The sequence below is a fragment of the Anabrus simplex genome, chromosome 7, assembly GCF_040414725.1.
Source record: "Anabrus simplex isolate iqAnaSimp1 chromosome 7, ASM4041472v1, whole genome shotgun sequence".
Taxonomy (NCBI): domain Eukaryota; kingdom Metazoa; phylum Arthropoda; class Insecta; order Orthoptera; family Tettigoniidae; genus Anabrus; species Anabrus simplex.
In genome coordinates this window covers 272,310,528-272,324,097 of record NC_090271.1, presented here as the reverse complement: position 1 = coordinate 272,324,097, position 13,570 = coordinate 272,310,528, and the positions used below count along the sequence as shown (strand labels likewise).

The 13,570-nt window shown below is 38.8% G+C and overlaps 1 protein-coding gene across 4 annotated transcripts in view; it reads right to left on the bottom strand.

Moving 5' to 3' along the window:
* Nucleotides 1-278: 278 nt before the first annotated feature.
* Nucleotides 279-13,570, bottom strand: part of LOC136877813 (probable G-protein coupled receptor Mth-like 1) — an 84,565-nt gene continuing 71,273 nt past the window's right edge. For all 4 annotated transcript variants that reach the window (XM_068228541.1, XM_068228542.1, XM_068228543.1 and 1 more), the window contains one exon: nt 279-2,726. In XM_068228541.1, coding sequence (XP_068084642.1) covers nt 2,423-2,726 — 304 coding nt within the window. In that variant the 3' untranslated portion in view covers nt 279-2,422. The remainder of the gene's footprint in view (nt 2,727-13,570) is intronic.

Below are 13,570 nucleotides of genomic sequence, written 5' to 3'. Positions count from 1 at the left end.
TAAGGAACTTTTGAAACTTTAAATAACTCATAGGATCCAGGTTACTTCAGCAGACATACCATTACTACTGGATACACTCATCGCCTCCGATTTCATCTTCTTTAGATTTATAATCCCACATACCTCTCCTTGGTGCCCTCCGTTCTCTATTTCATAACTTAACGTGAGTATAAAGTTCAGATTAATTTTCGATTTTACCTGTCTACATCCCATCTATATATTACTCTCTTGTATTTCAGTAGAATTAAAGATAATGGCATGGATCTATATTTATAAATTGATTTTTCTCAATTGTTTGTATTATGGCTTTATTGTTATACAGAGTGGTTGGAAGCAACATTAACCGGGTTTATGAGCGTTAGAGAGTTGGTCATACTGATACGTAATTTGAAAAAAAAATTACTTCGATATCTTGGGCCGTTATCATTTTATCAGCTGCTGAAGTTAGCAAATCAGATCGATTTGCCGGCGACTAGAGATGGGCTTCGCGAAGCGATGTTGCTAAATCGTCTCGTGGCTTATGACCACCTCGAGAGTACTAATAGAAGAAATAAACTTCTCCAGAGGAGGGTGTTGAACAAGGACCTCCGTGCTATCACGCTCCGCCCACAGCGAGCACGCTACGGTGGCATTGGCTGAAATGCGGGGAGTGTTAGTCTTCGATGCTCATTTCTCGGTATAGTTCTCAAACCCGACCAGGCCACATGCAGATTTAGTAACACGGCCTTTCAAAGCCCATTTCAATTCACCCGCGAAGCGATTTGATTGGCTAACTTCAGCGGCCATATTGCCATAGTTATATTATTTAAAGAATTCTACAAATGCCGTTTCTGTTGGTCTTCCTGTATCTTTCACTATTTGGACCATCTTCATACACAATACCATGTCTTGATAAACCCCTTTCCCAGTTTTACCCCGATTCCTATTCCATCCACCCTGTAACCTTCATTTTTATAATTCTTTTGACGGTGGTATTCTGTCCTAAAGATTTCACCTCCTGCACCGGTTTTAGTCTCAACCAATATTTAACTCTTCGTAAAAAAATATCTGTCGTATACTCAACATTTCTCACATTAATCTCACTCCACTGATTGCAGTACAGCTTGACAATCCTATTATCATGTTCGCAAATTTACTTACGACTACATCTAAAACTACAGTTCCATACTCCATTCCCCAAATGTCTACATCTACTGCATCTATTGCTGCATTTCAATAATCTACTCTCCAATTTTCTGCTTCATACGATAATTTCGTTTTAACTACGAATTAATTTTCTGAATGTTATATTCGATGTTCGACATAACTTTTCCTGTATGTTTTACTAGCCAATGCACTTACTCCCTTTACTTTTGTTTTCTATATGTATTAGGGCTATCTACCATTGCTGTTTGTAATAGTCTATAAATATACAACAATTTTATCAGTATCTAGTTTTGTATGCCAATCCAACATTGCTCAGTATTTAGGGGTTTTATCCTCTTTATACACAACAACTCTGGTGTTCTGTGGACATTCTAGGTTTCATAATAACTTACTGTATTTTATATGTTATTTTTAATTCTGACAGATGTTAATATGAACAGAACATCACACCCGAACTATCTTGTTTATCGATGCATGGATCCTTTCTCAAAACCTTCCGATTTGTATGATTTGATTAATGAACAACATAAATAATTTTGATGACATTTTGCAGACCTTTTTGAGATCCTTTTTTTAAAAATATCTCTTTCACTACTCTCCCAACTTTTACTCTAATATAACATTTCAATTCCGACTATTTCTTTTCAATTGCTTATGGCATCTTCCTTAATATTCCGATCTTATTCAGCTTATATACACTGGCGGAATATGAAATTAAACCAGAAGGGGTTGTGGTACGTAAACAAAATTTCCATTTTTACACCAGAGAAATTCTGGGGCTACACTTTAACAAGGTCACGGACGCTTCCTTCCACTCCTAGCCCTTTCCCATCCCATCATAGCCATAAGACCTGTCTGTGTACGTGCGAAGTAAATTGTAAAAAAAGAAAGAAAAAGAAGTAAACTTCTCCCTTTTCGAAAAGCTAATGATCATGAAGATGACTTTCAATAAATGAAACTCTAATACAAATCCATGCCCGTGTACCCCCTCAAGATCACTGTTGCTGCGTAAAATCAATAATTTCAACACACACACACACACAATTTATATGGAACTCCTCTTTCTCTCAGAGTTTGTTCCGTATTGGTGCCTACTATTTCAACACACTCTTTTTATACAAATCTACAGCCCGTGCTCCTCTCAAGGTCTCTTTTGATAGGTAAAGCATTTTGTGACGTTACTTCCATTTTATAGAGCATGTGCTTATAAATTCATTTCCCTAATTTATTATGTTCATATGTGTAGCACGATAATCTAAGATAATATATCTGCAAACTACAATTGTGATGATTCCTGGGGAAGGGAATTTGACACTTTAGGACTGCTGATTTCTTGTGACTTCGAACTTAAACTTGTGAAAACAGATGAGACTGTGAGGCTCTCGAGCAGTAGTCGCTTCTTCAAGAGTATAAATACCCTTTTCTTACAACTCACAAACAGGAACATGCAGATGGCCCGCAATAAGCCGGTACTATTCAGTGCCAATACCAGCGCGTCATTGTTGAGAACAAGTAGCTTGACGAATTGAAGTGATTTGGGACTGCCTATCAGCAGTGCAAGGTTGAAGTACAGGATTGACCTGCAACAAAGAAAGGCATTAGATCACGGAGTGGTTTGAGAATTGCAATATCTGAGGAACAACACTGAATCACATAAGTGAAACTGAAGGTTCACTGAAATAGATAGATAGAGATAGGTAGATGTCTGCATTGGCGTTGTTAACGCCATTAGACATTCTCTTACACTAAACCAATGGCAGAGAAAGTGGATAATTTCTGAACACTTCTAACAATTTGACGCAAAATCTTTGAGACACGTAAAGATTCACTGCTTTCGTATCCTTAATTCGGTACGGACACAATGAAAGATCAAGTCAATTACTCTGAGCCGTAGAAGCACCTTACTAGACATCATATTACTTTAATTTGGACCGTTTATGTACTATATGTTTTTGTTATAATTTAAAGTTGTTGTATAACTGATGGACTGTTAATTTGATACTAACCAGACCACGGCCCGTCTACTTATTTACTCTTCGTGCGTATCCAGGTTAGGTTTTTCTAAGCGGTCTAAAACCATTCCAATGAACTTTGCAGATGTTTATGTTTTCTGAGATCACTTATAATCTGAGATTTGTGGATGGCATTTCGTATTTCATACACATCGCACATCCTTCACAACACATATCTGATATCTCGTTTTCCTTGTAAGCCGCCATTCCGAAGCAAACAGCCAAGCTGAACGAACGTCTAAGTAGTAGATTTTACCGTTATAAATGGCTCAATTAACCTCCTTTTGCAACATAACACAAATCTGTAGTACATTCTTACTACTCAGAAATCCCCTCGAGCCACTGTTTGTTCCATCAGTGGCATCCTTACCCGTCCCTTCGCCATTCTTCGTAATTGTACGACGATACCGCCGTACTTGATTAAATGGGTGACGACTAGTAGCATTTAACATGAGAGCGTGCCGTTTGTTGTGACCAAGCTGGGTACTTGATTGCTTCCACTTACTTGTTCCACGAACATCATTTCATATTTCCTATCTGAACGTACTTCTTGTTCTCTTCCAAAACCGACAGTATTACATGTTGAAAATACGATTGCGCTTGAGTAAGGCTGTGCTGGTATTTGCTTATCTCAGGGCCATTTTCTCCAAATCGAGTTAAACATGGTATAAATTAAACCCGTTTAACTTTAGAACCTAGTGTAAACTTGCGTCCATTTTCTCCACCAATTTCTGACACTCGTTTAGTTTAAACGACAGCTGGGCCTTTTAAATTAATGATGTCAACTTTGCGCTAGCGTTGGCTGCGCTGAAGGAATAGTCGAAGGCATGGTCGATTGGAATTGGCCGATCAGACCGAAGTAATTCAATGACTGACATTTTTGCATTATCAGCTGTTTGTGGCGAATTAATGCTGTCGTACGTAGTGAATAAAGAAGAAATTCGGCGGGATATTAGCTTTACTGATAAATAAATTGTTTACATTTGTTGCGAAGTGTTATGTCGTATAATTTTGAGCCATTGCTATCTACATTTTCTTGGAACGCACTTTTATTTCTTATTTTTCTCTGTCATGCTTTAGGCCTACCGTGGGCCTAATATGTGTCTTTTGATGTCTGTATTGTCTTAAGGAACACACGGGAACGTTTAGATATTAAAATCCTAGTCTTTCAGCAATACAGTATTCCTTACCTCAGAAAATCAACATTTATGTGAATTTCAAGTAAACAAATGCCAAGCATGCTCGGGATCTATCTCCTATTAAAATCCATCGCCCTCGGCCGGGATCAATCTCACAAACCTCGGATCCAGCAGACAGACCACTGAGGATGTATTATTTGGAGATGTATTACTTGATTCTATATTCCTTTATAACATAACCAAGTTCGCAGTATGTCGTACTGTATGCATAATACTCTTCTCCCTATTGCATTAATATTCCTTTTGCTGGTATGCTGACAATAGTTACGATGAAACATTTTATTATTTTTCTGATCCTATAAATATATGATCTAGTAATTAGAAATGGTATACCAGCACCTCTCCTGTCGTGCCGGCCAACATTGTGATGGTAAAATTTTTTTGACGAACTGGATTCGAACCGCCTAATCACAGCTTCGGACAATGCTGACCTAACGCTTTAACGACCACAGCCACCAAATACCGCGTGCAGAGAAGACGTATCACAGCACTTATCTATGAATATTTTTATGCTTCACATTACAGTATTTATACCACTAACAGTATTTTATATAATATTATAAAAAGACTGCAATTTAAGGCCTGTGGTCCCGTTGTTATTGAGAAAATTGCCTGCTGCATACTATCTTAAAGCAACCAGAATCATTGCTTCTAGCGGAATCGCATTATTTAGTGCAGTTGACATTTTAAATGAATCCTTTGATACTAGACAATCCTTGCTGTTCGCTTATGAATTATAAATCCATCAAAATACAACGTTACATCCGATTTTACAAAATTGTATACTTTTTTTTTTGAATGTGGCTTCTTAACCTCACTTGAATATCAAAATTATTTCCTATTTAACCAAAGACTTCAATAAATTCTTCCATTTTCTTAATTCTAATACTACGTTCTAATTTTAGTACGTTTTCTGTTAAAGTGCTGCAGTACTGGTAGTCAAAACTAACCCTTCTACAAGGAAAATCACAGATAAACTTACGTTAATAAAATGTCAAGAAGGTTGAATATAAACATCAGTTTAAACCTACAATATAGAAGGTTTAACTTTGAACCAAATTTAAACTTGAAACAAAGTTTAAACCAATGTGGGGAAAATGAATGTTAGTTTAAACTCGGACTTTAACCAGATTAAAAACTAAGTTTAAACTCATTTGGAGAAAACGGCCCTCAGAGATATAAGTCAGTGCGGTAAACAGCGGGCACGTTAGTGGACTGAGCACAGTCATAAGATAAATCTCGTTTTACTGACAGGAAAATATAAATTTTTGGGAAGAATTTGTGAGTGTTACAAGAGCCTCCGTGGCTACATTCGTAACCAACGTCGTTTGAGACAAAAATAGTTTCGAAATTAATTCTTCTAATTCTGTATAAATATAGAAGTGACGTCGTGACAAATATAGACTAAGAAATTCGTTCCTCTAAAACTGCTACATCAAAATTGATTTCATTCCTCTTCTGAAGGGCTTGTTAGACCGCGACGCCGTCTCTCAGGCCAGAAGATTTGTAGTGATAATGAAGATGTGTGAAGAGGGCGAGGAAGTCAGCCGTGACCCATATAGTAAACTGCCCTGGAAGTCACCTTAGTGCTGGACAATGGAGTCCGGCTCCATGGTTAAATTTTAGCGTGCTGGCCTTTGGTCCAAGGAGTCCCGGCCGGGTTGGGGATTTAACCTTCATTGTTAAATCCGATGGTTCGTGGTCTGGGTGTGTGTGTGCCGCATTGAGAATTGAAGTCATGACAGATAGGGCTCCATTCTCACAGACGCGTAGGTCGCCTCTAAGGTGTCAACTCGAAAGACCTGCACCAGGCCTCTCCCGATGTCACTCGACATTTATTTAGGAAAATGGAAAACCAGGAAAACCCATTCTCAGGACAACCGACGGTGGGGAGCTGCCCCTCTCCGTATCCCGAACGCAGAGCTATAAAGCCACGGCAGAACCGTAGCCAACCATCCTCTGCTCGGTTCGTCGTTCGGAGGGAGTGCAGGTCTGTCGCACCACTGACCAGCAGTGGCCGATCGGCCTACTCTGCAGTACTGAAGCGCTATATCTTCTACACCGAGTTCGATAGCTGCAGTCGCTTAAGTGCGGCCAGCATTCAGTAATCGGGAGATAGTGGGATCGAGCCCCTCTGTCGACAGCCATGAAGATGGTCTTCCTTGGTTTCCCATTTTCACACCAGGCAAATGCTGGGGCTGTACCTTAATTAAGGCCACGGCCGCTTCCTATCCTATTGTCGCCATAAGACTTATCTGTTTCGGTGCGACGTAAAGCAAATAGCAAAAAAAAAAAAAAACTTTTACAATTGAAAGAATACAAGAAATAGTGAGAGCTGCAATCAAAATACTGTGGACACCCCTTTCAGTAATAAGAAATAAATTTAAAATATGAATAATTTCGATTTTCGCAAATTCCTAAAAATTGTGAGTTGCAGTGAAGACATGGCTTCAGTAGAGAGGAGAAACAGAATTTCATATCATCTAACAACAAAAGTGACGAGTTGAATTTTAAGTTTAAACCGGCCAAGTAAAATGCTGGAGCGAATTCAACCCACGTTGGTAAACCGCTGAACTTCCCCTGCAATCGAAACCTCGGACGTACACATCAGCTGAACTGACAGTGGAACCTACTAATGTTCGTGATATTAGTCTGCGTGACCGAAACAAGTATTGTAAAGCATAAAAGGACGCTATTATTAAACATGTACCAGTGATGCTTACCACTGAGGAATTTAAGCGTCACTTCGAGTTAAACATATTCGATCACGTTTTTGATAATCGTGATCGGTACTGGTTTCAAAATTACTTAGCCTTAGTGAATCGACAGCTGACAGTAAAGTGAGGTGGAATCTTCAGAACAAAACGTTCGTCAGTTCAAAATTGATCTACATACAGAGCATAAACAAAACAGAAATTATCTCTCCACTATCTCATTCGAACATATTTTGTCACCCACCCTTGCCAGAATTATTGATTAATGGGGATGTGGGTTGTGTGGTTGTAGAAGTAGGAAGGAGGTAGGGCAAAGGAACAGGAGTTGAGAAGAAGTGTGGGTTGCCAGACGGATTCAAATGACAGACGAATGTAAAACGCGATTAGAAGTGTGGGGTGGGTACGATGGAGGTTATTGGATGTGGTCTGGATAATGCGGATAAGTTGCCAGATTATGAAAGGCCAGGACGAGAAACAAACTGGAAGGCGATAGTAGTGATGGTTGATTTGTAATTAAGGGTGGAGGTGGCGGACGATGATTTCGTCATGGATTTTGACTAAGGCTGGTTCAGAAGGGGACATATCAGATACGGGAAGCAGGAGCATTGTGGTGTGTTTCCAGGAAGAGGGCATATGCATGATAAGAAAATATGAACTAAGTTCGTGAAAATGCATGGCCGGGATCCATAAGAGTGCACACATACGCTGCCCAAAAGTTTAGTCCGAAAAATTGGGGCCTATCTGTTCTAGTTCGACACTGAGTTTCCTATAAGGAAGTCTAGAAGTATTTTCGTCCTAACTGTTTCCACTCAAACACATCTCCGGAAAGAGCTCAATTGCATATCACACTGGAGCGTTATTAACAAGTTAGATTTTAACATAAACTAGTGTCATGGTATTTTCAAGCAGTAGGAATGATATACTGTAAATTGCTCATATAACTTACTATTTTCAATACTCACTCGCCACTGTTCACTTAAACGAGTAGCTGCAGATACTTACACATTAAAGGCATCCACACATGACCTTATTACTCCCGAGGCAAGAAAGTTATTTTATAACTCTTTTGTAAGAAGTCGGCTATAATATAGGTCACTCATTTGGAATCCCAACTGTATAGGAAATGGAAACAAAGTTATAATATTACAAAAGCAAAATTCTTAGTTTCCTAACGAACAAAATAACTAATAATTACCTTTAGTTTCTTATGAAGATTTTAAACAGCATGGGTATAAGGCCTTGCCATAAAGACGAGTAATAGCAGTAATTCTATTCATCTATAAGTTATTTTAAAATACTCGTAATTTTATAATTATTCACACATTTTATTAAACAATTCATAAACACGAATTCCTTGTCGCAAAGTTGATATAAAGTATAATCATTTTTACGAAAACCTTTTTTCTACTTGTACGATTTAGTGGTGACGAAGATAAATTTTTTCAGTAAATTATTTTCTTTGCCACAACTTTTTACTGTTTAGCAAATTCGTGTGTGTTATTCATTGCTCACCACGCCTCCCATGGAATTCTCCAACGCCTTCCCAGGTGGGCGCGCCACCCAGATTGAGAACCGTTGATGTGCCTCATCATAATCATCTTCGATAACATCAATACCATCATCATTTAATACGAGTTTGTAATTGTCAGTAAATTTTGCGTATTTAACTGAATGCTTGGTAAATTTCTGGTTAAATTAGGTGCGTATATAAATGAGTACTTTTAATGTTGTTTCCGATTGCTTTTATTATGCTAGTAAAGGTAAGTGTATTATTAGGTCAAATCAAAAGACCTGCATCTGGCGAGCCGAACTTGTCCTTAGACACTACCGGCACTAAAAGCCGTACGCCATTTCATTTTTCTTCTAGATTCACTAGAATATATCCTCCTAGTGCAATCACAGATCGAAGAAAATTGTAGGGCAGAGGGAAAGAAGTTGCTAATCAACATTTTACTAACTTTTCAGTAGAAGCATTTTAAGCTTCCAAACCTCGTAGAACCAGATCTTTTACTATTTAAAGTCTATAAATTCACAAATCTTTGTAAATGCATTATAAATGTGTAACTTTCTTTCAGTATGGAATTTTAACGTACAATAAAGCAATAAAACATTAAAATATTTGGTGACTACGTACATGTGCAGGAAAAATGGGTTCATTGCACTGAGCCATCATCTTAAGTCTCTGTATTACTGTTTATTTTCATTATCATTAGAAAAATAACAAGAGCAATATATAAAATGTGAACATCTTTCAAGCCCCTAGCAAGCACACTGTTATATTTTACAATATTTATAAGAAGAGACCAAATACTTTAGTAATTATTACGTCCATCACATCCCGTAATAAAGGCTATAGTTCATTATCCATGAGGATTTTTTGAGAAATGATCGCTTGGCTTATTACCACAGAATCTCAATAACTCCTGCATGTCTATGAACTTCTCGGCAAGTATGGACAAAGCTCCTACGGAAAAAAAAGCATTTTGCTATATCTGGGTAATTAATTGAAGGTGAGAATTACACGATGAAGGGAATGATGCTCTTACCTTCATAAGCTACCTCTGGCCATCAGGATGACTGGAAGCATCATGTCCCTTCTGTTTCGCCGCTATGCAGACGGATTAGCAAGTTCTATTGAAAGTGGTCTGGAAACTCAACAACGGACCGCTCAGAATCTCTGTTAAATAGAAATGGAAATGGTGATTTCATTGCCCAACTCTCATCGAAGAGTTCTTCCAAGTCCTAAACATCGTGTGGGAGCTTCTGGTCAACTTATTTTGAAGATAAAGATCCAGTCACTAGCAACAATTGCCTGCGCTTTTAAATTCACCACACCTATGTTCTTATCGTTCTGAAAATAGGAATGGCCCCTCATCGGAAAAGATACGTTTATTTTCCTCAACGTTCACCATGTTGAAGAGGAACTGAATGAAAGTGAAATTCTTCTGTTGTCCACTACAGGAGTCATAGAACTTACTCAGGTGCAATAATAGAGTGATTGTAGATGAAATGATGCAATAAGGAGCATACATCGCCATTTCTCTTTCTGCCTTCATGATCCGGATACACATGAGAAACATTTTGAGAAGCTGACAGTAAATTGACATCATTCGTAGTGATGTTAGAAAAAAAAACAAATTTATCTCACAGTCGATGCAAATCCCCTCAAACTGACACTAACTCTTTGATTTCAATTATAACTTATTTTCCTCAAACAAAATGCTTCTCTCATTCATAGCTAATCTCCTGCTGCTCGTAGAATGAGCGGGAGATGAATACAATGAGCTCCTTCTTCCTCTGCAAATATGTCGATGAGACCCTTTCTTCCATGTATGATCTTTTTACTTCAACTCATTTCTCTGGAGGAACTCCTTCTTTCATAGATAGAGTTTCTTGTCACACCTGTGTTTTCATGGTAGAACACACCTGAGTTATTCCCTTTATGAAGTAAATGTGACTAAATCAATATGGAGAACCCGTCGAATCGGGGCCACTCAGGCAGCATGCAAGATGAAAGGAATGGGCAAGTCCACAGCTACCTGTCGGCGTGTCTACGCACGCACTGACGTAGGTGGAAGGGAACCCGTACTCTCGAACGGAAAGAATCTTCCTCGTGTAAATCTCCTCACCTTTATCCTTCTTATCAGATTTTCCTTTTTTTATTACGGTATGATAATTTTTTTACAATCTGTTTTACGTCGCATCGAAACAGATAGGTCTTTTAGCGACGATAGGATAGGAAAGGGCTAGAAGTGGAAAGGAAGTTTGTATGGCCTTACATAATGTATAGCCTGGTGTGAAAATGGGGAATCACAGAAAATCATCTTCAGTACTGCCAACAATGGGGTTAGAACCGACTATCTCCCGAATGAAAGCGTACAGCTGTTTTAATTACGGTATGAATTTCTAGTTCTAAGCTCTTATTACAGCTTTCCTTTTCACTTGCCGACATATTATTCTTCGAAACGTTGCACCTCATCCTACTTTTTACTATGACAAGAACTTTCCTTTTTTGTAGTGAAAACAATTTCTTTTCAAACTCAACTCACAATTTAAATAAAACATTTATTGCAGCAAAATAGCCATACATTAGTGAAAGGTGTTATCACAATTTAACACTTGCACCATTGGTCGCATAGTATCTGATCGATGTAGTCCTCTTGTTGAAGAATTCTAAGTGATATCGTTCACATAAGTGTCCACATAATGTACACTTGCATGAGTTTGACGGTTCGTGGTATGTTGTGTTTTCGCAAATGACATGGTGGAATCCATGTACTGCAAGTCTTGTAAACATGTGCCTCGTCTCAAAATTTGCTGCTGTCCATGTACGATCGATCATGGCCCCAGTTCCATAGAATTCCGTGGGTACTTCTTTTCTTTTCGTTATTAGTGTTCTTAGTAGGTTCTCCGATGGCGTTTGGTTAGGTAGGGGGTACATTGTCCTTAAATCCTCTATGAGGAAAGTTTCGCGCGCAAGAAGGTAGACTAATCTGGATCTTGTTGTTTTTGCCACTTCGATTGCTCTTTTGATATATGTTGCTTTAACTCTTTCCAGTGTTGCTAAGTTCCTTTCATTCAGGTGTGTCCATACAATTTCAATCCCACACGTAAGTATTGGAGCGATTTTTGATTTGAAGAGCGCCATTGCTGTGTCAAGATTTAGTGTTCTGATGAAGCTTATTTCATTTATGGCTCTAATTGCATGTGTCGCTTTCTCTATTGTGTGTGTAGTGAAGCATTTTGCAGACGGCTGGAGTGTTATCCCTAGATATTTGTATTTTTTGGTGATAGATATTATTTTCCCTTCTAAGGTGATTCTTGTCGATTTTGGTATTTGCCCTACTGATCTGAACACCATCATTTCCGTCTTCTCAGTGTTAATTACGAACTTGTGTTCAATGCACCATGTTCCCACTTCGTCTATAGTGTTCTGCAGTGTCTTTAAGCTTTTTGAGCCAATCGCAATATCATCCGCATAGGCGTATGCTGCTACATCTTCATTTTGTGCAATTTCCATAATGTCCTTCGCTGCCAGGATGAACAGCAGACGGCTTAGTGGGTCCCCTTGGAGTACACCATATGTTTGAATTATTGGTTCTGAAAGGTCTACGCTGTCCGAGATTCTTATCTTGTTCCATTCATTTATGGAGTTTATGATTCTTGTCCAGACGCTGTCTCTTCCTAGAGTTTCCTCGAGCTTCCTTTGTACTAATGCTCGGTCCAGGAGATCAAAGGCTTTTGTGAAGTCTATAAAGATTGTATAGTATTTTTCCTTTTTTTCGATGGCTTCCCATATGTTATTTAGCAGTAGTTCCACCGCTGCGAGAGTGGATCTCCTTCTCCTAAACCAGAATTGAGATTCTGGGAGGTGCTCTTCTACTGTGTCCCTTATTCTTTCTGTGATTAGTTTTATGAATACCTTAAAAGGATTGTTTTCCAGGGCTATTCCTCTGTATTTATTAGTGTCATTCGGGTCTCCTTTCCCTTTGAAAATTACCTTTACTATTGATTGTCTCCACTGATCTGGGATTTTGGCTGTTTCTATGCATTTATTGTCAAGTTTCGTCCAAATTGGAGCTAGTAGATGAGCCGTGTCTTTCAGGTATTCATTGTATATCATATCCGGTCCTGCAGCTTTTTTCTTTTTTGTGGATTCAATAATGTTTTGAACCTCATTTGTAGTAAGTGGAGACCATGCTGCCGTCTCATGCGTTGTATGCACTTAGTTGGATTCCGGTGTTCCTTCTCTTCCTTCATTACTGAGGGTGTCTTTGAAATGTCTCGTCCATTCCTCCATGCTGATATAGTGGGTCTGTGCCTGCTTTCTAGGGCGGATTGCTATGAATAGGTGTCTCCTGGCTTCCTCAACTATTCTTCTTCCTTATTCTTCCCTGTACGCCGTTTTCTTCTCCCGTGTTAGTGTTTCGTAGCATCTTATTTTCTCGGTGTATGTCTGAAGAAGTGTATGAGTGTATTATTCTCGATGTCCGATTGTAGTCGGTGTAGAGCTTGAAGCACTCTTGTTCGAACCATGCTTTTGCTGTTCGCACTTTTCTGGGGCTGGCTGCTTGTGTTAAGAGTTTCTCCAGTTCATGCACTGCTTCCTCTACATTTGAGTTTTCGATTAGTGTTTTGATTTGTTCCCTCTGTTCTTGGCATATTTCCACTTTTCTAACATCCAATCTCCTTGAGAGTGGTCTCGTTTCTTGTTTTTTCTTTGCCTTCCATTCATTTTGTATGTCGATGCTCATTGGAATGTGTTTTCTTATTGATGTGTGGTACGCGCACCAAAGTGGATTGATATCCCCTTTTATTTCCTCTTATGAGGACGATGTCTATAGTACTTTTGCCGTTGCAGCAAATATACATAGGGACATTGGTGTCGTTCAGCACGTTGAAACCTTCTTCTTGCAGTGAATCTATTACTGATTTTGCTTTGTGATTTGGTATGTCCAACCGACAATTTAAATCCCCTGCAGTAACTAGAGGGATGTCT